The sequence below is a fragment of the Rhipicephalus sanguineus genome, chromosome 3 (genome assembly GCF_013339695.2).
Source record: "Rhipicephalus sanguineus isolate Rsan-2018 chromosome 3, BIME_Rsan_1.4, whole genome shotgun sequence".
Classification (NCBI taxonomy): Eukaryota; Metazoa; Arthropoda; class Arachnida; order Ixodida; family Ixodidae; genus Rhipicephalus; species Rhipicephalus sanguineus.
This window is the reverse complement of record NC_051178.1, coordinates 178,573,471-178,600,393: the sequence shown is the minus strand read 5'-3', so window position 1 is coordinate 178,600,393 and position 26,923 is coordinate 178,573,471. Positions and strand designations below refer to the sequence as shown.

At 49.5% G+C, this 26,923-nt stretch overlaps 1 protein-coding gene across 1 annotated transcript in view; it reads left to right on the top strand.

Moving 5' to 3' along the window:
• The window catches only part of LOC119386133 (chondroitin sulfate proteoglycan 4), a 52,532-nt gene that overhangs the window by 10,200 nt on the left and 15,409 nt on the right, over window positions 1-26,923 (top strand). The window contains exons 2-9 of the mRNA XM_037653476.2: window positions 4,530-4,953; window positions 6,960-7,278; window positions 7,748-8,644; window positions 17,043-17,237; window positions 20,330-20,602; window positions 22,851-23,369; window positions 24,016-24,461; window positions 26,409-26,660. Coding sequence (XP_037509404.1) covers window positions 4,530-4,953; window positions 6,960-7,278; window positions 7,748-8,644; window positions 17,043-17,237; window positions 20,330-20,602; window positions 22,851-23,369; window positions 24,016-24,461; window positions 26,409-26,660 — 3,325 coding nt within the window. The remainder of the gene's footprint in view (window positions 1-4,529; window positions 4,954-6,959; window positions 7,279-7,747; window positions 8,645-17,042; window positions 17,238-20,329; window positions 20,603-22,850; window positions 23,370-24,015; window positions 24,462-26,408; window positions 26,661-26,923) is intronic.

The window sequence follows — 26,923 nt, the reverse complement described above, 5'->3', positions numbered from 1 at the left end:
AGTTGCCCTCCAAGCCGGCTCTGTTCCGCAGACCACCTTCGCCTTCCTCCACGGACAGTTACTTACGTCGGCGTCTCACCTGTACCACCTGTACCCGACGGTGACTATATAGTGTCTCCAAATCTTGAAGTCCTGCTTTCGCAAAACGTTGCGTTTCCGCACACTCTCGTTACTATAACGGACAACACCTCCTGTCTACCGCTAGTGAATTTTGGCCTATGTCCACAAGTTCTCCCTCGTGGCATTTCACTTGCGGAAATCATGCCGGCGGCCGACTGCCACATTTCAACTCTGAGTTACGACAGAGATTCGTGTGCAGAGAAACCTTCCCCTACTACTCCATCAGAACAAGGTGCCTTAACTCAGATGATTGCACCCGATTTACCTACCCAACATGCTGGTGAACTGCGCGCTCTCCTTGCGTCCTTTTGGGACATCTTCGACCTTGGCGACCGCCCTCTCGGACAAACGTCAGTTGTTAAACATCGGATTGACACAGGCGATGCGAGACCAATTCATCGGCGACCCTACCGCGTCTCCCATACTGAGCGACAAATCATCCAAAAAGAAGTCGACAAAATGCTTTCTCGGAATATCATCGAGCCTTCCAGCAGTCCATGGGCGTCCCCTGTTGTACTTGTTAAGAAGAAGGACAACAGTTGGCGATTTTGCGTTGATTATCGGCATTTGAACAAGATCACAAAGAAGGACGTCTATCCTCTGCCACGCATTGACGACGCCCTGGATTGCCTTCACGGTGCACAATATTTTTCTTCAATCGACCTTCGCTCCGGGTACTGGCAAATTGCCGTTGACGAGATGGACCGTGAGAAGACGGCCTTTATCACTCCCGACGGCCTTTACCAGTTTAAAGTGATGCCGTTCGGTTTGTGCAATGCGCCCGCCACGTTTGAACGTATGATGGATGCCCTGTTGCATGGCTTCAAGTGGTCCATCTGCCTCTGCTACCTGGATGACGTAATCGTTTTTTCTCCATCCTTTGTGACGCACCTTGAAAGGCTATCGAAGATCTTATCTGTCTTCCGTAAGGCGGGCCTGCAGCTAAATTCGGCCAAGTGCCACTTCGGCCGTCGTGAAATTTCCGTGCTCGGGCATCTCGTTGATTCCTTCGGTGTTCGCCCTGATCAAGATAAAATCCGGGCTGTGAAAGATTTTCCTGTGCCAACTTGTTCCAAAGACGTTCGCAGTTTCTTCGGCCTCTGTTCTTACTTCCGTCGTTTTGTCAAAAACTTTGCCGACGTCGCGCGCCCTCTCACTCAGCTCCTCAAGAAAGACGCTGCCTTCGTCTGGGGTCCTGAGCAAGCGGATGCGTTCTCCAATCTGGTACAACTGCTTACCTCTCCGCCTATTCTCGCCCACTTTGACGTATCAGCTCCAACAGAAGTCCGTACCGATGCAAGCGGTCATGGCATCGGTGCAGTCCTGGCCCAGACACAACAAGGTCGGGAACGCGTTGTTGCCTATGCCAGCCGCCTTCTTTCTGCTGCTGAGCGCAAGTACTCCATTACTGAGCGCGAATGTCTGGCGCTCGTTTGGGCAGTCGGAAAATTTCGCCCCTATTTGTACGGCCGGCCATTCACAGTCATCACTGATCACCATGCCTTGTGTTGGCTTTCGTCCCTGAAAGACCCTTCAGGCCGCCTTGGTCGTTGGGCTCTGCGCCTCCAAGAATTCGACTACTCAGTTGTCTACAAAACCGGCCGCTTGCACCAAGATGCCGACTGTTTGTCCCGATATCCTGTTGACCCCCCAGACAGTTCTACGGCCAACCTTTCTACCAACGTTTTCTCTCTGTCCGCTTTTCACGACATTGGAATCGAGCAACGGCGGGACACCTTCTTGCACGATATCATCCAAAGGCTAACATCCGCGACGCCCGACCCTTCCCTTAGAATGTTTGAGCTTCATGATGGTGTATTGTACCGTTGCAACATGCGTCCTGACGGCCCCGACAGACTACTCGTCGTTCCTCCTCACCTGCGTCAGACTGTTCTCGCCCAGCTTCACGATATGCCGACAGCCGGTCACCTCGGCGTTTCACGGACCTATGACAGAGTTCGCCGGCGCTTCTTCTGGCCTGGGCTGTACCGCGACGTCTCCCGTTATATTGCTGCCTGTGATCTTTGTCAAAGACGGAAAACACCTACTACCCATCCTGCCGGACGCCTTCAGCCGCTCGACATACCATCAGAGCCATTCTACCGTGTGGGTGTTGATCTCCTTGGCCCTTTTCCTACGTCCACTGCGGGCAATAGGTGGATTGCAGTAGCAACTGATTATGCAACCCGATACGCGATCACACGGGCTCTTCCAACTAGCTGTGCAACTGACGTTGCCGACTTTCTCCTCGAGGACGTCATCCTACACCACGGCGCCCCTCGGCAGCTCCTCACCGACCGAGGCAGCTACTTCCTTTCGAAAGTGGTTGATGACCTCCTACGCTCATGCGCCACCAAACACAAGCTTTCAACTGCGTATCATCCGCAAACCAACGGCCTAACCGAGCGCCTCAATCGAACTCTTACTGACATGCTATCCATGTATGTCTCCGCTGATCATCGCGACTGGGACACTACGTTACCGTTTGTCACCTTTGCCTATAATTCTTCTCGACACGATACCGCTGGGTTCTCTCCATTTTTCCTTTTGTTCGGCCGCGACCCTACGCTACCGTTCGACACACTCCTGCCGTCCAAACTGAGTTATACGTCGGAGTACGCTCGGGAGGCAATAACGAAGGCCCAAGAGGCGCGCGAAGTTGCTCGACGCCGACTAACGGACTCGCAGGAAAAGCAGAGGCGTGTATATGACGCCCACCATCGTGACGTCCACTACGCGCCCGGCAATCTGGTTCTGCTTTGGTCCCCCACGCGCCGCCTGGGACTTTCCGAGAAGTTACTCCCACGCTATTCAGGCCCTTACCGCATCTTACGCCAGGTGACCGACGTCACCTACGAAATCGCCCCTAGTGACCCCACCGTCGTTCACCCTCGCACTGACGTAGTTCATGTTACGCGGCTCAAGCCCTACCACTCGACTGCCTCCTGATGAGCACCGGGTCGGTGCTTCAGCCGCCGGGAAATAATGTAACGGGCTGAAAAGGACAACGAAGAAGACAAGGAAGACGACGACGTTGACAGACCCTGCAAGCTGGGCGCCATCTTGCCAGCCGCTGAGTTTATTCCCTGTATATATATTGTAAATATATTCTCCCCGTAACAATATTAATGAAAGTGAGCGCGTGACTGTGGCATATAACCCCGCGGCCTGCCCAGATACATTACCCCGTATTCATATAAAATGTTCTTACGCTTTATCTGTCCCCAAAAGCTGACTTAAACCAACAAGGATGTGGCAAAAGCTGAAAAGCGACCAACCAATATTAAGAAGCGCTTGCGAACGTAAAACCTCTGTGAATTCGGCCCATCGCATTATGTAGAATCGATGCTGTACTGTATACGTCTAAGCCAGTCAATTAATGAAGGCGGGTATGCTGAAAACCAGGCGTATTCCACATCGAATGTGCGACATCACGCGCGATCGATCGAATCATTGCTGCTGCGTCGGTTCTTGATACTGGAATGGCTTCCTGCAGGCCATTTTCATAAGCATGCCTATAGCAGAGTTATCGGCATGTTCGTTGCCGTTGATGCCACAGTGGCCTGGGAGCCACTGAAGAGTTATAGTCATGACCTTTCTTTTTTAACTGCTGATACGCTTGTCTTATTTCCAATACTATAGCCGCCCCGCCACGGTGGTCTAGTGGTTATGGCGCTCGACTGCTGACCCGAACATCGCGGGATCGGATCCCGGCCGCGGCGGCTGCATTTTCGATGGAGGCAATAATGTTTGAGGCCCGAGTACCTGGATTTAGGTGCACGCTAAAGAACCCCAGGTGGTCGAAATTTCCGGAGCCCTCCACTACGGCGTCCCTCATAATCATATCGTGGTCTTGGGGCGTTAAGCCCCATATTAATATAATACTAGCTGGTCTTGTGTCCCACGGCGTAAAGCTGGTAACAGACACTGCAGGGCTGACTTAGAAGGAAGTTTTGATGTCGTGCTGGTTGGTAATCGATCTTCAACAAACAGTGCAGGAGCGGGCAACGGACAAAGAAGAGCACGCGGTTTTCAGTAAATCACCTGCCTGCCTTCTCCTTTTTCTGTTTCCTTCCTTCCCTGTTGGAAGTCAGCGCTTGTCTTTGTTACCTTCTTTGTCCGTTGTCCGCTCCTGAGCTGTTTGTTGCAGCCGACTTACAGGCTGTTAACGTGCTCCACTTCAGTGGGGACTCTGGTTGAATCCCCAGTGCAGGGTACCAAACTGGATATTTGTCTTCTGGTTAACCTTCCTGCCTTTCACTTAATGTCTTTTTCTCTACTCTTCTTTCAATCTTCCCCATCCCTTTCCCTGTGCAGGATAGCGGGCCGGCTATTCTAAACTGGTTAGCATCCTTTCCTCCCTCTCTCTCAGTCAATTAATATCTAGCCCGCTTCCTGTCTTCACGCAGAGGCGTCGTTTCTGGGCGAAGGCTTCGTCTCGCTAGAGCTGGAGGACGCGCGCGAGAGCACCGACCTGAGCCTGCGCTTCCGCACGGCGCGACCCGACGGACTGCTGCTGCTCGCCGCTGGGCCCGACGACTACTGCCTGCTCCAGCTGACCGGGGGTCGGCTGCGGCTTCGGCTAGAGCTTGGCGCCGGCGAGCCGGCGCTGCTCGAGAGCCCCGCGGGCGTGCGGCTCGACGACGGCGCGTGGCACTCGCTGCAGCTGCGTCGGAGGGGCGCGCTGGCGCTGCTCCTCCTGGACGGCGTGCACGAGGCACGGGCCCAGCTGCCGCCGCGCTTCATCCAGCTGGACATCAAGTGGGGCCTGTTCGCCGGTGGACTGGGAGACTTCCAGGACCTGTTCCTCGGGCACCTCCAAGCCTTCCGAGGGTCGGTGACGCTTCGACCGAGTTACTTTTCACGCCGAAGCCGTAGGTGGCTATAATCGGTTACGACCTCGGAATATGTGACGATTATATATACGCCCTATCTTGGAACATGCGAGCGTGGCATGGTTCCCATCAACCCAAAATCACATAGCTACTGTTGAGGCTGTCCAGCGCAAAGCCGCGTGTTTTATCTTTAACAAATATAGGCGCATCGACTCGCCTATACAGATGCTGTCAGAGATCGGCTGTCACACGCTAGACAGTCGTGCGATGCTCACCCGACTCAAGTTTTTGTGCCTCACCCTACATAACAAAATTGAAGTCGATTCAAACACCTGCATCTCCTTCAACACTCCCAGAGAATCCCGTCGTTAGTGTCACCTTAAACTCCAAGAATACTTTTGCACCAACAATATGTTCAGTTTTCCGTTCTTTCCGCGGGCTGTTCGGGAGTAGTACGCTTTAGACGAGACGGTGGTCGCGCAGCCCAACTGTTAACAAATTTGTTGAACTTGCTGGCCAAACCGTGCTGTCAGCAACGCGTTAGCGACGCTATCACTATTGTCTTTACCATTGTCCCTCTGACCTGTATATCTGAAATTTGTGATGTAGCATGGTGGAAGTTTGTTATCAATTTTATATTTCATGTGCTTGCCTTTTCTATTCTTTTTTTGTTATTATCTTTTGCAGCGTTCATATGTAACAGAGAGACATCAATCTTGCGTTATCTCTCTTGCACTACATAATACCATAGCTTAATTATGATTTTTTATAACTATTTTTGTAACTCTTTCTAACAATTATTGTATACTCTGTAGACTCTTTAAAGCCACTCCTGTAAAAATCCCTGACGGGACTTACGGTGTTACTAAATAAAAATAAAAACAAGCTCCACACACACCCATCACTGTCCCAGAGAGAATTTGCATAGACGTGTGTTTGGAAAAATGGTTGAAGACTTAGAGTACTATATGTGCTCCACTATAGGACATACCGGGGGTAGGGGGCACATTGGTATGTTTTCTGCCATGTGATAGAGAGCACAAAATGACGCTCGACCACACTTACCGGCCCGCACTCCACGTCGGATCTAGGACGATCAAGCACGATAAGTTCAAAGGCAAGATATGGCCAAAAGCCTGAAATAGTGGGGCGACTCCGAATTAAATTTAACATTCGAGGTTTCTTTAACGTGCATCTTAATATAAGTAAATGGGTGTTTCTGCATTTCGCCCCCATCGAAATGCGACCACCGTGGTCGGGAATCGAAGCCTTGTTCTTGACCTCAGCAGTGCAACACATTTGCCGCTAGCTACCACGGTGCGTAATCAAATCTCGTTTCTACCGTTTCACGCTGTTATTCCTTCGCTACGACCCAAAACGAACTAGCCTATCAGCAAGCCTTAACATAGCCTTCTTTTTTTTTTTCTGGAGTACTTTAGAAATTAACGCTGTAGGTGGCCCCTTACAATCGTCCAGCATTATGTGTCATGTTCTGTTGCGCCATTTCTTTCGGGATATAAGCTCTGTCAAAAGTTTCCATGACCCTGCGGTCGTCTCCAGTCAAATCGTCCGCCAGTACACCTTAACCGTTAGAATAGTGCACTAAACAAACATCGGATACACTGCCTACGTTGCGGATGCATAACAGACATTCTGACATAAAGAAATTGTTCCGCTGACTTTTTATAATGTTTTAGCCCGCACCACGAACCCGTATGCCGTTGGTTCAAGAAGTGTTTGGTGATTCAAATTATTTAATCACGCATTTCCAGCACTCTGGTTAAATAAGATATGAATGTCGTGATGTAACTAACTGGCGTTCGACAATCAGCCTTGTTAACGACTCTGAAGGCTCTTAAAGGAGTTACAGCGCACACGGACGGGGACAGAACGAAGAAGAAACAAGACGCAGCGCCGAACTGTCTCTGTCGCTCTGTCCCCGTCTCTGCGCGCAGTAACAGTCCGAACTATTGCCAAGCAAGCCATCCTTTTGAACGTTCACAGCTGCATGGCTGACGTGATGTTCAACGAGGTGGAGCTGTTCGAGACCGCAGCCGCGTCGTCGGTGGGCGTCGTGTGGGGCGAGTGCAGCGAGGAGTTCTCGGCGAGCGTCGACCAGCCGTTCAGCCTGGTGGAAGCGGACGCCTACCTGGCACTGCCCAAGATGAACGCGCGCACGGGTGGCTCTCTCGCCGTCGAGGTGCGCACGCAAGCGCCGTTCGCGCTGGTCGCCTACTGCGCCGGGCCACCTTCCAAGGACGACTTCGTGGCCCTCGAAGTGATCGACGGACATCCCATGGCTTCGCTCAACCAGGGAAACGGGGTCAGTGCGAATTAAGTCCCTTTAGACGCGCTGTACCTTTTAGACGCGCTGTATTACCGGGCCATTTAGCTGTAACGAACTGAGTATAAGACTACGTTACGTAAGGCATATGGGCGCCGCCATCATGGGCTGTTAAACGAATATTTTCTCATTTTTGTATCCCCTGACGCGAACTGCTAAAGTCAGGAAACGCCGAATGCACCAACCCAACAGTTTTCATATGTATACGCCCACCGTAACACTGTTCGCTTAGTTGTTCAAGATAAAACACAGCAAGGTTAACAGCCCAGCATGGCGGCACCGAAACCCGTCCGTAAAATAGTCTATAAACAACTACTGTGGACCATTGCGTGAGTCAGTTCGTCATTCTTAACCTGGTACAGCGCAGCAAGGAAAATAAAGAAAAACGGTTGTTTGTTTCTTTTCCAGCGGATTTCTGTTCATTAGTGTCATTTCTCTCTTCATTCAGGTGGTGACACTTCGCAGCGAAGCATCCGTAAACGACGGCCGTTGGCATCGGCTTGGTCTGCAGTTTGGCTCATCACACGTAGAGCTCAGCGTCGACGGCAGTGTCGAGTCTTTGCGAACAGGCCTGGGTCGCAACCAGTTCTTCGACCTGTCGGGTCCGCTCTTCCTGGGCGGCCTCGACGTGTCGGCGCAGTCGCGAGCCGTGCTGGAGCACGGCCTGCAATCGGAGACGTCGTTGCGCGGCTGCCTACGACACGCGCGCGTCAACGACGTCCCCACCGGCCTTCCCGACGCCCTCGTCACCAGAGGTCTCAAGACCGACTGCGTCTGGGAGTTCCCGTGCCTTCAGGACCCGTGCGAACCGGGTGCCCGGTGCGTCCAGGAGGGTACCGACGGCTTCAAGTGCCTCTGCGATGCTGCCACCGCCGCCTCCAGTGGCGGTGGTGGCCGCGTCGACTGCGTTAGGACTAACTTCACCGGTCCCTACAAGGTGTACGCGTCGTCGCTCGACCAGCTACTCGCTTTGTCCCCTTTGCGCGTGGCCGAAGGCGGCAGTGACCTCGTGACCACCGAGCACATCCGGCTGCTGGTCGACCACCGTGACCTGGGTGTCAGTGACACTGGCGTGCTCTTCCACGTGATGGACGCGCCCAAGCACGGCGCGCTCGAGATCGAAGTGTGGCACCGTGGCACGCCCGACAACGTGTTCACGCTGGCCGACCTGTCGACGCACAAGGTCCGCTACACTCACGACGGCTCCGAGAACCACAGGGACTCGGCAGTGTTCGAGCTCGAGTTCCGCTCACGCACGTTCGACCTGCCTGCCGCGCTTAAGGAGCGCAAGCGGTTCGTGCTGCACGTGCTGGTGTCTCCGGTCAACGACGCTCCCAGGGTCAAGGTGTGTGCGTTGTGTCCCGGTGGCGCTTTTTCCTTCCCCTCGTCTTATCTCAGGGTCGTTAGTCTCGCGTGCGTGTGGAGTGAATGGGAGCTAGACAGGGCCTCTTGCCTCCGCGTCTCAACCTTTCCGGCTCGTGCTATATTTAACGAATCTGGTGCAGCCACGCATCCGCGCATATCAAGATGAAAAAGCGGTAGCCTCCTCTTCGTCACGGAAACAGGGATTACCGTTGTGTGGTTCCCGTGACGCGAAAAGTCCGAAAGCGCAGGGGTCATGATCGTTGCAGTATAAACGGAAAAACGCACAGTTTCCGGCACTAACTGACGTCTTACGCTTGCGTCTAGCTTCGCAGCTGTCCTTCGAGCTAGAGCTATGTGCAGCGCATACTCTTCTATGTGTTATACGTATAATAACCAGCGTGCTTATCGACTCGTAAGCATGCCCGTTATTATTAGAACACTGAGGTTTTATAACTATTTGCGGTTTATCAAACCAGAAATTGAATGAATGTCTGAGTGTATAAACTGTTACAATACGACGAGACCTCTCGAAATATTTCACTATAATATCAAATTATCTCAAAGTATGATGTCAAGTGCTATGACGTCATGAGAGTTAGTGCAGGAATTTGAAGGTTGTTCCTGTTTTGTTTCGTTTTGTTTTTGTTCTTGTGTTTACTACCCTTTCTGACTTACCAAGCTTTGAAATATGGCAAAACTAAGTGTCGTTATTCTCCAAGTATAACATGGTATCCACCAGTCAAGCTAACTTTGAATTTTCGTTTCAGTGTCTGTTTAGGGACACTGACGGAATTATTGCTTTTTCCAGTCTTATCGTATAGGCACAGCGGTGCACTGCCCTCTGCTCTACTTCTTGGCAACCCCTGTAGATTGATCCTGCCAAACTCTCTGGTCTCCTTAAAAGCGTGGCTCGATGTTGCTGCCTACTTAAGCACTCTGACCGCGGGCGCTCGAAACAGCAAGAAAATGTGGCCGCGTGCTTCTTATTCAAAGGACATCCGGCGACATGTTCCTATGCATTCGGAGCTGCACCACCGGGCGCAACGACGACACCGAGGCAGACGCAGACAACCGATCTCCGTACAATATTCGTTACGTTTCGCGATCCTTTTGAAAATGAAACGCGGAAGACCATTGACTCGGTAGCGCTTTCTTGGATTAGACGCGCGTGTCACGCAACGCGGAGCGCATTCATTACTCCTTTTTACGGATGTAACATCTACATCTTTCGACGGGGGAGCTTCGAGCGGCATGACGGGTCGGGAGGCCGTCCACGTGTGCTCAGGGGCTTCCGGCCGATGCCATGCACTGCTTAATTTATGAGTTAGAAATTCTATAAGCAAGGGTAAAGTGCCTCAGACAGGCTGCCTGTCTCAGGCTGCTTGCCCCTGTTTATAAAACTTCTATTGCACATCGTGTTTATATTTGTAGGCTCACATCTCTAAATTGAATTGCCACTGCTTCCTTTGTCTGTGACGGGCCGCGGCTTGGTAGATGCGTAAGTGACAGTACATCACATTATCGACTGCGATTGCATTGTTTGGCGATAGCGAAAACGAAATATGCAGGTTGGAACTGGAACATGTATACCTACATTACCCTACATAGTGGTTGTCTCATTCTCATTTCAAACTATGTACGAACGCAATATAACCCTCGTCGATACAACTATACTAGCATTGTGATGTGGGAATAGTAGCATTGTGACGTGGCAGTTTGCTCGAATAGCGCGAGAATGCGTTTAAAAATGTAGTGTTGACTTCTTACGCTACACCCAGCTCTTGCAGAGGTAACAGAGTTCCAGCCGCCATGGCCCATGATGCCAAGACTTTCTTCATCAACTCTCTCGTACACCGCGCACGAATCAAACGCCCCGTCAAAAACTATACTAACGCCGAACACGTTAAAGGCAATGAGCGTCTGTGAACAAAAGTCTCAGTACACGCCACATTTGGTTACGAAACGACCTTGAAAAAGATGTCTTACTTCTCTCGAATTTTTAACCCCTGCATGAAACCAGAACTGAACACAAAGAAGATAATTTTGCTGTCGTGTGCAGTTTATGCAGTAGCTACACTCGAGTGGTCCGTGCGTTCCGTTTACGCACTCCCAACTTCCAAAACGTAAGCGCCAGGCCGCCTGAGCACGCAGGCGTCTTCCGCCCTTCCTTCTCTTTACCTAATGGCGCACGCCCTGTACGTTTGCGAAACAAGCATCCACGTCTTCGGCAACTGTCGCCCTCTACAAAGGTCATTTCGCACCGCAACCAAATCGCTCCTCGTAAACCAAACAAGGCAGCCAGTTCCAGGCGGTCCTTTTCCGAGCACATACACCGTTATCGTATCTATACGGAACGGCTAACGTGACATGAGTCAAGCAGCGGAAAGCAATATAGAGTTCCGGGCAACCACAGTTCTTCTCTACCTTTCCGTTCTTAATCCGCAAATTGAATCTGCCGCGATTCAGCGCTTCACTTATTCAGCGCCGAGCTAATAAGGGCGAAACCGTCCGCTGGGAGTAACGCTCTTCCCACGATGGCATTCTCCCAATGGCGGCGCCTCGTGAGCGCGAAGAAAAAGGAGCACATCTCCACGGGCACTGATGTTTCGCAGCGACGAATCAGAGCTCGGGCCGTTTTGGCGGGAACGAGTATGCCATTCGGAATGATTCGATGCAGCCACTCTCTTTTCTATAGGCTCTCGCGTATACGATACCCCGCACACGCACGCACATGGCAGAGACAGGCGGATACATACAACCCCCACTCAGACACTTTCCAGCAGCAGATTGATATGGACGCAACCGAGCGGAAAGGAAAATCGGTTCTCTTCATGGTCCATTGCCGAGCGAAATCATTAATCGGCCTCCGAGCTCGGAGGGCGAAGCGGCTATTCTGATGCTGTTGTTACGGATGAGGACCGCGATGCAGGAATATTCCGCCTGATTAGGAAATTATATACATGTGAGAACGATAGATGTGGGGCTGTTTGAAGTTGCTGCTGCATCGAGTTTTTGTGCCCCACTAAATGTGGCCTCTGTTACGTGCCTCCGTTGGATCGTGTGTGGCCGTTGGCAAGGATTCCTCAGGGAGGAATTTCAAACGTAATGCGTTTACGAAAAGAGTCTGCATGCCAGAGGAAGTACCATCTCATGTCCATTAACCAAATCAAATAGTGACTATATATTGTGTTGTAGACGTGTGTTTAAAGATAGATACAGTTTTAAAAGTCAAGGTAAATGCCCGTATAATTATGTGTGGGCGGCAGCTTTATGCACTAGTCTTGCGTCGATCAATGCACGCGGTTTCAACTGTTTTATTGCGATAGCAATTATATGGACAGTCTCGGCTGGAAAATGTCCGTCCCCGTCGCCGTCATTCACCGTATATGTATAAGTATGTATATATATAGAAAGGCCACAAAGAAAAATAATTAAGAAATTCTTTCCGACGCGCGGAATCGAACGGGCGACCTCTCGCTCTGCAGCCTGCCGCGTTAGCCGTTAGGCCACGACAGCACAGTCTCTCAGCCTGCTAACGGCGAGCTATTTATATACACCATGTAATTCAGCATGCTTTCTTAGTGGCCACATAGATGGTGCGACGTGCGCGCGTGTTGCGCGCTTTAAAGATCGTCGCCCCGCCCCTGCGAACGCCGTTGCTGTTCGCTCTACAGGGCGTCGTCGCTTTCGTGCGCTTATCTCAAGGAAAGAAGGGGCGGCCGGTGGGGTGCTTCGCTTCGCTCGCTGCAGCGGCCGCGTTTGCGAAAGGAGCGCGCTGTTCAAACAGAAATAAGTAACAACTGTGACAATCAGTGTGTACCTGTTCGTTTGTCTCATGCGTCCTGCTTTATGTTTGAGCAGTGCGCTTCAAGTGTCGAGCTGTGACGCATTAGTTCGCGCTCGTCCTGTGTGCGTTCTTTTCGTGCGTCCTTTGGGCTCGAGCGATGCGCTGGCAATTTCGAGCTGCTTTCCGTTCTTCGCGTTACATTACAATTTATTGCTATCGCAATCATTGCTTCGCCGTTGCGGCGAAACTGTGTTTTTTATGTTAACATCGGTGGGCCTTGTTATCTTCATGTGTAATCAAACACTACACAAACACCGCGTTCATAACTGCTTGGCATTTCCCTTTGCATCCGTATCAACGGCAATTCGCTGTTGCAAGTTACAGTTCGAGATGGAAACGTTCTTTCATTTATGTGCTAAAATTTTCTGATTAGTCAGGCGTGGGTAAGTTCGGAGAGCCGCGTCATCTAGGATGGCATTAGATCTGCAAATTCAGAAACGCGACGTCGTGCTTTATGAATCGAGACAACTCACTGTCCCAGGCAATTTACCTTTATAGGCATATTCCCAGGGACCAACTTTATCCACCGCGGAGGTTTCGGCTAGTTAAGCGCATTTCTAATTCCCCAGATGCACGGCTTGAAGTTGAAGTTATCACTCATGACTGCTTGTCTTAAGCGCTATGCTACCACCTCGTAGGATTTCTCAGAGAGGTATTAAATGCGAAGCATTTCTTAGAGAACGAAAATCTTTTGACCGTATCTATCTATCTATCTATCTATCTATCTACGTCTGGCCGCTGTTGTGGTGGTTTCCTTAACCTGGTATAAACCAAAATTGGCACAGGAGGAGTTCAGTGCATGACGAACACGATTCGCGGGTCATGACACAAATAACGTGACTTCCCTGTCGTGTGCGTCATTAAATCATTTCCACCACTCACGTGCGGCACATAGCCGCATACAGCTGCCCGTGGTGGGCGGGTATTCGCCCCAGATGATTCACAGTCTGCACCAACCCACGCTTTGAAAATCTTAACGCGACAATGTGAAGGAGCCCGAGTCGTCATTGTGGATGGCTGATATGTCCCAACAGAAGCAAAGAACAGAAATCACCGCTTGAGCCGGAATCGAACCCAGACAATCTGCGTTGCAGTCAAGTATTCTGCCACAGAGCTGCGCCAATGCTTCAAAGTGCTTTGGAAAAAAACCCTGTACAAGCGTTATCTCAGGACAATGCCAGTAGCGGTTGCAGAGTTGACTGTCCGATTTTATATCATTGTAATGAACATTGCATATGCGCACTCATTACTTCCCAAGCTATAGTCAATCGTTGCGTTGTACTATAGATTTGCACACAATCGCACCGAAGCGTGCACTTCGTGACGATAGAAATTACATCTCTGCTCTAACGTGAATGCCGACGTTACGCCGGAAGATGAGCTACCCTTTAGACGCCAATGTACTCGGCTTGCTCGGTAAGCCCACAATATGCACACGACAACTGAATTTACACAAAGATGTCGATCCACCTCATAACGCTTGGCTCAAAGCAAAAAAATCTGACATAGGCTGCTGCACACTGTCTGCTTCGTATGACATTGATTCCCACAGTGCGTAGGATCTGCCGGATTTTTAGGGGCGAAGCTCCTTATGCCGTGGGTCTGTCCATCCTCCGTTTGTAGGTTTATTTGTTTGTAGTAGCCACCTCTAGTTCGTGAGAAGCGCACGTTCCGGTATGCAGTAGAAGAAGAAGACGACGTTGATGAGTGAGACTCTCGTGCGTGTTCGCCTGTGTGGCATTCTTTCTTCTTTACTGCGCGCGCTCTGGTATGCAGTAGAAGAAGAAGAAGACGTTGACGAGTGACACTCTCGTGCGTGTTCGCCTGTGTGGCGTTCTTTCTTCTTTACTACGTCTCGTGTTTTCAACGACACCCGAAGACAACATTTCAGAAGTAACGCGCCATGAGGCTCCCTCTTGGCACGCTTCCTCTTTAGCTCGGAGTCGCCAGGTGAAAGACAAGGCTGCGGAACGGAGGGCACGGAAGGCGGTGGCAGCGCGCGCTCGCAGACAGAATCCTGAGGTGAGAGCCCGCGAGGCCGAAGCTGCACGTCGACGCCGCGAAGCAGATTCCGCCGTTCGAGCCCGCGAAGCCGAAGTTGCTCGACAAGCTGCACGGCTGCGGCGAGAAGACCATCCGAGGGACGGGTATAGACCTGGTATTTTCTAATTTCCAGTTGCAACCCGTACAAGAACCGCTGTCCCTTCACTTCACGGACCATAAAGCCGTGATAATGAAGGGACAACGCAAGTCAAGCATCATCTAATTAAGAAAAATAAAAGTTTCATGTTTGTAATATACACACAGCGTTTCTCACTCTTCATATAATGATTGATGGGGCGTTACACAGAACATTCACGGTTTACCGATGATTCTCTCCGGAGCTTCGCCCCACTCATCATCATTCACCACGTGGATATGCTGTGATTTTTTTTTTAATTGTTGGTTAACCGTTCATGTGGCGATGTGGCAGACGTGGCGAAGCGCGACACGGGAAGAGTAAAACGCTTTCGCTTTGGAATAATTGCGCTATTTTCGAAGGGTTTGAAGTCATTAGTGTTATCTTTATGGAAAAGGCTATGTTATGTGTTTGCCCTCACTTACCTGAAGCTCACTTCAATTGATGATACAGCTCTGGAGACAAAGAAATTGTGAATGTCTGCTCTGGCTCACTACGCATCAGTGCATTTCGTCTGGGCACTGCACACTCGATGTGAACTGCGTTATTTCCTTTGTACAAAAGTTGAATACTGTCAGTGTTCCGTGAAGCGGGACGACATTTGGGGTATCATAGTTCTTTTTTTTTTCAATTTCTTGCGTGCGTCTGGTTTGCATAACTACTGTCACTGCCACGGAGGAAAACTGAGTATTTCACAGGTGGAATGTTAATTTGAAACCCCGCACCGACTCTCGTTGCCTTTTGTGGTTTGTTAAGTGACTTCAGGACAAAGAAATTTTAACGTTCAAGTTAAAATTCAATTTCATTCGACAAACGTTACACGAAAAACGCATTTCTTCAAGCCACGATGTACAGAGCTTCTTTTTATGTACTTTTGTTGCAAAAGATTTTATAGCTGCATGCTTTCATTACGTTAACACATGTGGCAATTGCGTCTCACAAACATAAAACAAAATTTTAGACAATTAACTAATACACAACTTCAAAAGTGTACCTGCACAGACAGAAAGAATATATCAAGAAAACATAGTCAGGAAACAAGGCAAGGTAATTTTAGCGGATTCCTGGGCACTTACACTATCTTCACAAGAAAAAATATCGTCTCTCCGAACCGAGAACTCTGTTCCGCATACTCGTTACAATTTTTTTCTATTTTTTATTTCATTTGCAGCAGTTAGTTATTCGTAACCACGTCGTAGTTACTTCAGAGCCGGCTTTGTCTAAAGGTTGTCGCGCCTTTTGGGGTTTGTTAAGTGACTTCAGGACAAAGAAATTTTAACATTCAAGTTAAAATTCAATTTCATTCGACAAACGTTACACGAAAAACGCATTTCTTCAAGCCACGATGTACAGAGCTTCTTTTTATGTACTTTTGTTGCAAAAGATTTTATAGCTGCATGCTTTCATTACGTTAACACATTTTTTTACAGTCACTCCGCAACGTCTCACTTTTTTGTATTAAGCTATATTCCACGATTTAATCTACTGCAGAAAACACTTTGCATTTAAACACTCTGCATAAAAGGAGCAATAGCTAGATAAAAAAATTAGCACACTTATTAAACAACACATACAACTTTTCAGTACACATTTTACTGCATAACGGCACTGTAATTCACTCTCGGTGTATAAGTACGTTGGTGTTCGAGAATAACGGACAGAATCTCGTTTTTTTATGACTCCTTAAACGATACCTAAACCATTGCCAGTTAGAACGTGAGAGAGCGATTTTTCCTCACATTCGCTTCCCTTCGTACAGGCTCTATCTCCTCCTCGCTGCTTATTTTATTAGAGGGTGCTTAGGCAATGTACTGAGCTTTGTGCCTGTCACGACTCGGCGGTTTTCTTCTACACGCTGTTATTTCAACTCGCACAGTACAAAACCCATTATACGAGATAAGTCAGTTGATCGCACACGACAGCCGAACAAGACGATAAAGAATAACCGGCGTGAGACGGTATGGCAAAATGGGGTAGCCGACAAGTCAAAAGCGACGCCCCTCGTATAGGGAACACTCGAGGGCAGCTTGTACACTAATGACGTCACGCGAATCATCCTGTTTGCGTCACTAATTGCTGCACAAGGGCAGGAGTCCCCGGAAGAGATGAATCCGGCATTTCTTGGTATTAGCCGGGGTTATTCAGGGGCCCCTTAAATTTCTCTGAACGTTCTCTCTTTTGTGTTCCTTCCTTCCTTCCTAGTTTGTCTGACCACCATCTCTCATGAATGGATGGATATAATTTTTATTGAGAGGTCCTGCAGGTTTTCAAGACCCGGGCTCAGGTCTCCCTCGACGGGACGTCGACATCTTGTCTTATTCATGTTTTTTTTTTCATGTGCGCTGTGTTCAGGTGTCTCCGGGCAAGCAGCTACGGCTCGCCAAAGGCACGCGCAAGGTGCTCTCTCCCGACCTCCTACACGCGGATGACGAGGACACGCAGCCGTCGCAGCTGGTGTACACCGTGCTCAGCCTCGGGGATGGGGACAAGGATGGCTTCATGGAGCACGCCGACAGGCCGGGAGAACCGCTTAGGACCTTCACACAGGTATCACAGCTACGCGTTAGAGCTAGCCTGAAACGTTCTGCTAACACAGCCGCACTTGTCGTACTTTTTTTATTTACATGACATATGGATATGTTGGCGCACAAATAAGGCACCGGCTACTCCTTAGCTCTTGCAGGAGTAGAACACAGAACATGCAGGGTCCAAAATTTACATATAAGACAGTTCTCACAGTAGCACCAGAATATAACAAATACGCAGCAGATACAATGTACCAAGCAGGTAGGCAGGGGGGAGGGGGCAGCCCCCCCCCCCCTCGATATTCGTCCAGCCTTCCATATTCCCGGGCAACCTTTTCTTTCTTTTTGCCATGGAAAGACTTTCTTTCGAACAATTAAATCTTGCCCCCCCCCCCCCCGAAAAAAATCCTGGCTACGTGCCTGCAATGTACAACTTGAATAACACCATGACACTCCAATATGACGTTTCGAAAATACAGGGTGGTTCTTTTAAAACTGAGCTATTTCATTGGGCTGTAGCTTTGCTATAAGTTATCCCATTTTAATACGGTTAGCGGCAAAACATTTAGTAAGGATGAAATTTTAATGGCCCGTCCCAGTTTTTGATGTGCAACACCAGGAAACGGCACGGATCATTAAATTTTCATCCTTCCTAATTGTCCTAATCGGACAATTTGTAACAAAACTATAGCCCAATGATATGGGTCAGTTCTAAAAGAATCGCCCTTGATAAAGAATAATGTCCCTTATATGAAGTTCTGAAGTCAGCAAGTCGCGCACACATTATGTAGAGGAATTATCACCTAAAGACATAACATAGCAGTCAAGACAACATAGTCAACAATCGCATATATCATCGCTATCATCATCAAAGTCAATTTATCTTATGTTTACTGCAGAATAAATGTCATCCTCCCATCGATATACAACTACCGCTATCTTGAAAGTCGGCAGAGCTCGCAATGGTGTTAGTTTGTGCAACTTCAACTTTGCTTCGCTTCAGTTGACGTGTGTCTCTTGTATATACGGCTAATTTCGTTTGTAAAAGTGTAATACAAAGTAACATTATGATGAAAGTACTTCTTATGTTAGCTAACTCGAAATTATACACGCGCATTTCTCAAAATTCTAGCATCATTTCGTTCTCTGCCTTCATCAACTGCGTTTACTCTTTGCCACGCATTCGGACACCCCCGCGCCCGTATTCACAAAACCGTCGTACGCTAAAAATTTTCGTAAGAGAATACTTCAGCCAATCACCATACGGAACATATCATTAGCGAGCCAGCTGGCCAATGGAAAACGCACTTACGAAAGAGAAGTTTTGTGAATTTGGCCCCAGTAAACTGCGGACTATATATCTGGTATTTGCGTTGTATGGCCGTTCCAACTCCACCTGTTCATCCTATAGTCACAACTATAACATAAAGGGCTGTCGGATATTCTTGAACCCATTTATGTATAAAACATTAAACATAATGAACAACAATAAGCCCAGGGGCGTAACCAGAAATTTTTTCCGGGCGGAGGGGGTGTCAACCATACCTTATGTATGTTCGTGCGTGCGTTTGTATGTGTGTCTGTATATATACGCAAGCAAAACTAAACATTTGGGGGGAGGGGGTGAACCCCTCACCTCCCCCCCACCTGGCTACGCCCCTGAATAAGTCAAATACTCCGCTTGTGGCACAGCAGTCAAGTTCGTTACCTTTATCGTAAGGGCAGGAGTATAGGCTATCCAGAGGGGGTGTTCGGGTATTCAAACCCTCTCCCGGAATTTTTAGTTTGCATGCATATACACGCACACATGCAAACACACTCACGAGCATCCATAAAGCCAACAGATAGCGAAGCCGAGGAAATAACAGGGGACATTATTTGTAGTTCTTAATTGAGGCGTAATAATTACGAGACAACGGCAAACAAATTAAAGTGGACGAAAAAATTACACCATTTCCCGCTAGAGGGGACAATGAGGCGATGAGAAGCCGGAGCACTTGCACTATCGCGTTCCGTTGGCGTTCGTTGGGCATGCTACCGACCTCGCGTCGTGGAACGCGAAAAGGAACGCTACGCGCGTCTTGTGTTCCCTCTAGCCTGGCCGTTAATTCTCACAGGGCGAGCGGGGAACGCGGTCGACAGGCGTGCGAGAGGGGGGCAGCGTAGGAGAGGAGAGAGAGGGAGAGGGGACGCGCATGCGCTGGTGCTCATCGCGGCGTTACGCAGGAGAGAATTTCGGCATGTCTAGCCCGCGTTTCAGAGGAAGAGTGGAAAGGGGGAGGGGAGAGGTGAAGTGGAGAGGGGTATGGGAGAGGGGAGGGGAGAGGGAAAGTGGAAAGGTGGGAAGGGGAGAGGGTAAGAGGACAGGAGGAATGGTGAGGGGGTGGAGAGGAGGTGTGTGGAGAGGGTATGCGCATGCGCAGTAAGGGTGGTCACGCCGCACACCACCACCACCACCACCACCACCGGATTGAACTCCGCCATAAGATACTTCGCATCTAAAACAACTCGCCGCCGATGGGGAGCAAACCGGCAGTGATTTATACATTTATGTCACCATACCTGTACGCCCCGTCTCGTGCATGCAAAGTCATAGCTATGTAACATGATATCGCGAACAGGACACGGACGAGTGCAGTGATACCAGCAATGCCAGCTTTAACTAAATTTTATTCTACACAAAAACAGTCTTTTTTATACTCCAGGAGAAGTCACTAGTGCCAAAGCGCGTAACGATAGATAATCAGCCGGGCAGTTAAGCAGCAGCTAAACCACATCTGCACAGCACTCACGTAAAACCATCGTACACCTCACGGCTGTCTAACAGATAACGCTTCCTGTCTCGTCCTCTACTCGTCCATGTCCTGTTCGCCAGTATCATGTTAAACAGCCATATCCAAAACCAGCTAGCCCAGCTATCTATGCTTAGCACGCAAAGTCGTTTTATGTCGACGCGTGAGTCGGCAACATCCAATACCGCTAAAGCTAAGAGCTGTCTGCATATAATGATAGTCTCGCATCGAAACCTCTGGCTGAAACAGTCGAGTGTTGCTTGTGGCCTTCCTCAGCCATAATAGGATGCTATGCCTCAGCATTGCGCCTTGAACGTTTCAGGAGGACATTGACCGGCGCCTGGTGAGCTTCGTGCACCGGGGCCGCGAGGCGGAGTCGCACGTGGCGCTCGGGGTGTCGGACAAGGGCGGCGGACCGTCCGTCTCGGACAGCACGCAAACGGTGGTGCTGCGCGTGGTCACCTTCGAGCTGAGCCTTGCCCTGGTCAACAACACGGGCCTCATGGTGGCCCGTGGAGGGTGGGCGACCATCAGCTCTGCCAACCTGTCCGCCGTCACCAATGCCCCCGACCAGAACCTCGAGATACGCTACGAGGTACGCGTTCTTGTGTGTGTACCACGTACGAACAGCAGTCGAAGAAGACTTCTTTCTTTTCCCTCCTTCGTTATAAATTGTTTTGGTTCTTGCAACTGGCGGTAAAGAAGAAAAGTAATTAGGTTATCATTTGCTGCACTGTGACTGCATCGCTTCAACAGCGAGAAACAATGCGGCTCGCAAGCATAAGCGCACTCAACCGCTCAAGAGGTGCACAATGAAAATAATCAAATACGGCAAAAATAACTCGGAGGAATGCAGGGCGACTTAGACGAAGACAGGAGACACAGACAGACACAGACGAGCGCCGACTGACAACTGAGTTGTAAGTCGGCGCTCGTCCTGAGTTGTCAGTCGACGGCAGTCTATGCCTCGGTACTATGTCTCGGTACTACAGTCAAGGTACTATTGCCAAAATAAGCCGTATGTACTGGCGTGTCTCTCAAGATCAGACTTGTTAACGTTACAAAAAAAAATAGGTAACCGATTACAATTGCAATTACTTCCTATAAAATGTAATTGATTACAGTGGTCAATTACAGTCCCCGAAAAGTAACTGGGCAATTACAGAAATGTAATCGATTACTTTTGCGTTACTTTCCTTCGAAATCTTATTGCTGTAACACAAGTATACTAGGACTACTGTGACTTGTATATATAGAGAGAAGGATGAAGGATTGAGTGAAGGCTGGGTGGTTTACTGTGGTTTCCGTGAAATAGTGGTACACGTTGTTAACTTTCAACGGGAGTTGTTTTTCAAAGTTGTCGTCACTTATTCTTCCATGTTTCCTCGTTAAGAGGTCAGCTGCTACACTGAACACTCTCTCAATGCATGCGCTGGTGGGAAGGTCGGCATTACAACGTAGGAACACCTTGCGCACCAGCTCGTAGTTACGCAGTGCTTCGTTGCTAGTGTCCACGTTCTCTATGAAGCATCGCGCTTCGCTGTTTGCTGGCGCTCGGGTAAGGCGTTGCAGGTAAGACCAAGGAAAGGGTGAAAAAACGGGCTCTGTAACATCTGAGATCACAGCGGGTCCATACAGAGCGGTCGCGTATTTTTTCGGGAGGAGAACTGCCGTCAAAGATTGGTCACAACTTGATTTTGGATAAAAAGTGATTACCGGTAATCAATTACAAGAAAGTGTATTTGATTACAAGTAATCGATTGTTTTTAACGCATTACGTAGAACTCTGATCAAGATACGTCTTGAGTCACCTCAAGCTTATACTCTAAAAGGTGCGGTCGTTACAAAAACGAAAGAAGAGTACACAAACTAAAAAGTCACAGTTTCGCCGCAAGGCCGAAGCAATGAATGCGATAGCAAGAAACTAATGCTATATGAAGTGAGGCTCGCCAATGGATACTCTCAGTTTGAACAGCGCTCCTGTTGCAAAGGCGGCCGAAGCAGCGAAGGAAACTAGCGTGCTTCAAGTGTCGAGCTGTGACACTTGATAGTTCGCGCTCATCTTCTGTTTGTTCGTTTAGCGGCGTCCCTTGAGCTCGAGTGGCTTTCGTACGCTCCGTAACATGAGCGCGGACATCACGGTGAAAGCGTGAAACATCCCTCTTCCCCTCAGCACAAGAAAACCGCGCGAGCAGACAGCGGAAGGGCAAGGTTCTCCCTGCGCAAGTATAAGAAGAAGCGAGCGAGCGAGCTGACGACTTTTTAATTGCGCCTGTCGCGCTCCTAACGCCATCTCGCTGGTAATGAAGAAACGCTTATAAGCGCAGCCGTCTCTGAGTCCGTCCAGCGGTAAATAATGTGTATATAACGCTCGCCGTTAGCTACGTGGAGGATCTGCGTTTCGTGGCGCAGTGGCTAGCGCCACTCGCTGCGGAGCAAGAGGTCCCTGGTTCGATTCCGCGCTTCGGAAGCTTTTCTCTGAATTATTTTTCTTTGGGACTTTTATTTATATATACATACTTATACATATACGGTGCATGACGGCGACGGCGACGGCAAAATTCAGCCGAGACAGTCCATATAATTGCTATCGCAATAATATAATTCATAGATGAAATACATGAATCGGACCGATTAACTGTGGACCGATTAACTGTGGGACCGATTAACTAAGTGGTCCAGCATGATGAACGTACTTTCTTTTTTTCGATGGCCTGCCCTGAGACAGAGTAGAACGCGGTGCCATAGATGCGAATGCAACCTTGCTTCATGTAGGAATTCACTTCGTACAGTTACACATGGTTTCAAGGCCTCTTCCAATCATCTCACTCCCTCTTTTGCAGGTGACAAGGCCGCCTCGTCGCGGTACCCTGGAGCGACTCAAGAGTACCGGCCGATGGTCTCCCGTGGGACACTTCAGCCAGCGGCACATCGTGCGCGGCAAGGTCCGGTACGTGGATAGACTCAAGGAGGATCCTCATCCGACGCCACCGATTCAGCCAGAACCTGGCAAAGACGGCGCGGCGGTGAGCGTGCCCGACGAAGACTCAGCCGCCTCGGACAGCTTCCAGTTCTTCATCTCGTGCGCCAGCGCTCGAGCAGGACCGTACGATTTCCGGCTGTCGTTCGAGAGCGTTCAGGCGGTGCACAACGAGCAGCTTACCCTCGAGGGTGTGCTCGAGGGCGTCGTAAGCGCCGCACATCTCACGTACGCCTCGTGGCCCAAGCCGTCGGCTGCCGACGCCGTCGTCTACACACTCGAGCAGCCGCCGCAGGCCGGTAACCTGCTGCTAGCGGTTCTCCCGCACGGCGCCGCAGCCCCTGTGGTGCTTGCGGCAGGCAGTCAATTCACGCAGCTGCAGGTAAGGAGATGGGTTAAACACGGAATGGCAGAATTCAACAACTGAAATACGTGAGGGTTTAGGAGTACGATCCAGCCGTGCTGAGGTCAGGCTGGTGACGTTACACTGTTATCAGCCTATTAGATCAACCGCAAGACCGAAGCCATTCCCAGATATATTCACATAGCTGCACTTTTCATGAACAGAACTGTACGTATACATGCATGAGTCTGTAGCCCTTCTTTTGGCACTCATTATGCCCACCCCTGATTGACCATTAGTTTTCTTTTCTGCATTTTCCTTCATCAATGCTCGGCATAATTGTTTCTGGTGCCATTTACAGCAGTGAAAACCGCTGCATTCTATAAGAGGCCGGGTGTCGAAACGTCAGTATACCGAGATTCTTGTTTGTCAACATTCACCTTGAACTATCCACTGCACATCGTCTCTTACAATTTCACTGATCATCTTCGGACGCGAAACACCACCGGCTACCATTTTTGTGGTTTACTATGACTTACTATTACACTAATACATTTATACATTTATAATTATGGTAGAGCAGCACTGGACAACGAGTTCGTGTATTCGTTGTCTACCGATGCCATACCATTATAATGACCACCTATTCGTCATCCTTCAACATTAATGCCTTCTATGCACGCAGATTGACCAGGGCCTGCTGCGCTACCAGCTCAAACGACGCGCCCTGACGCGCGTGTCGGACGTGTTCCGATTCCGTGTGTCCACGGACGGCGGAGCGCAGGCCCGCGACCAGGAGTTCCGCGTGTGCCACATGCCCAAGGACGCCGTGCTCGTCAGCGAAGAGCTGACCGTCGCCGAAGGTGGCCAGACGGCGCTCGGAGGGCTGCGACCGCTGCTGCAGGGTCGCCGGGCGCGCTTCAACGTCACACGCGCGCCCAGCCACGGCGAACTACGCCTTCTAGACGCGACCCGAGAACGCGTCGAACAGCGCGCCGTGCTCAACTTCACTTCGGAGCAGATGGAGGCCGGTCGTCTCGTGTACCGGCACGACGACTCCGAGAACAGCCGCGACGAGTTCGACTTTGTGGCCTACGAGCAGGGAGAACGATTGCTGTACGGCACTTTCAGGTAACGAGCGCACTTACTTTACATATATACATATATGTACAATACGGTCCACTGTTAAAGGGAACACTCGAATGAACACCTTTCATTTTGTTGGCCCCCTAAGGGCTAGTGCATGTGAAACGATTGTTCGTGAATGTTAACAGTCTGTCATAGGGGTTCAGAACTGTCAACCACCAGTAGTATTATGCAAATCTAAGCCACAATGCTGTTGTAGGAGCGCGAAATCCGGACATACCCTGAACGCGAGTGTTCCCTTTAACAATGGACTCGTCTGTACATACATACATACATACATACATACATACATTATATATATATATATATATATATATATATAATATATATATATATATATATATATATATATATATATATATATATATATATGGGACATGGCGTCCACAGTAACCTGCTTAAAACTAACACGCCAAGGATGAAAAGGCGCCTGCGACAAAGATAGGCCCTCCTATGGAATCGCCCGACAGCCTGTCTAAGGCACTTTCTCCTGCTCGTTCAACCTACCCGCACTTTGTTTCCGTCTGCCGGCTTCCACCTCGACTTCGTATGCATCCGAGTCACTTGCGCGACCGATGGAAACTTGTCTGACCCTTATATCTTTTCATTACGCTTCATGTTTATTGATCATCATGTTTATTGACCATGTCGTTACACGACTCTCATGTCTTTTCAGTACATTTCATTACATCTGTCTGATCATCACGTTGATTCGCATGTCCTTAAAAGCATAAGAGAACGTTGCTCCCTTGGCTTGCACGTATGCACCAGCACTGTATTTTGCAGGTCGGGTCAACTGACAGTGACTTTGCGTCACTGACATGGCTATACCTTTTTTGTGCGTGCTACCTATGAAATTGCTGACACGTCTTGCTGTTCAGAAAGTGTAACTCGACAAGGTTTTCAAGGCTATTTACGATAACCACATCAGAAGCGACCAAGAAAACCTACACAGCAGCGTCAGATGCACAACCTTGCTCACTGAAAACGCGCTGTAAGAAGCTTAACGCGTTCACCTAATGCGAGCGTAGTAACGATAAGGGCACGACGCCAACATGTTGGATTCTAGCAAACCTATTCTTCAGATAGTATGAGACGTCAGCATTCGTTTTCCACGGTATGTGGAGAATAATTGCCGAATACAACCAGATTCTTGGATCGTAAGGAATGTTCGTTCTTGGCCAACACCTTCGCTCCTTACTTGATGTTAACAATATGTTCAGCTCGTTCATGCTTTTACGAACAGAATTGCGAACGGCTATCGGCGCATATTAAATAGGGTGAGGCTTGTCTCATCATATCTAATGCGTTATTTTCCGGGTATCGGAATCACTTTGAAAATACGTGAACGCAGTAGACGTGCTCAGTATTGCGGGCTGTGCAGACTTTGCACCGTCGACGACAGATTACAAGGAGAAGGCCTTATTGGTGACCAGTGTTACGTGCCTCCGTTATTTACTTGGTTATAGTAAAGTCGAGAAAAGAAGTAGGTCAAGAGAGCATCGCTTTTCCGTGTTCTTTCACGGCATCCTTTTTTTTTTACTTCTGCACTGCTCTCTCGTCATTCTGTTCTCGGCACGTTTTAATAATAATTGCTGCGGTTTTACGTGACAAGACCACGATACCATTAGGAGAGACGCCGTATTCGAGGGCTCCGGAAATTTCAGCCAACTGGGGTTCTAATGTGCACCTAAATCTAAGTACGCGGGCCTCTAGCGTTTTCCCTTCATCGAAAATGCGACCGCCGCGGCTGGGATCGTACACGGGACCTTCGGGTCAGCAGCCGAGCACCGTAACCACCGTACCACCGCGGTGGCTTTCTCGGCACCTTTGATCAGTGTGGTCTTAAATTTCTCTAACTTCCCTCAGAGCTAACGCGTCACAAGACACTTGCTAGTGCTTCCGTAACCTGCTGTGTGTGCATGTACGCAGGATCTCGGTGACGATGCGCAATGACAACCCGCCGGTTCGCGTGGTCGACCGGGTGTTCCAGGTTGTAGCCGACTCCGAGCGGCCGCTCACTTCTCAAGACCTGCGCTACGAGGACGTCGACTCGCCCCCGTCACAGATTCAGTACACACGCCGGGACATCCCAAACGGGGCCCTGTTTCACGCCGACAATATGGCTAGCCAGGTGTACCGATTCACGCAGGCCGACCTGGACAGCGGGAAGATAATCTTCCGGTGAGTACGCGCACGACAAAAACTCGACTCCCCGGATTAGCGGCTGCTGATCTCTGTATATCGGTGGTTTGACTGTTGTTCACGACAGGAACGTTCCTTTGCTGAGCGGAAAATAAGGCTTTTAGGCACATTATAGTGCACACTGAAGGAATGAAAGCCTGCGGATGTTCTTACTAAAACAATGTAGGATGGCAATGGGGCATTACGTTTTCTTTTACAGTGAGGCTGTATATTTTTAGGTGAAACCAAAGTTAGTCCGTCTT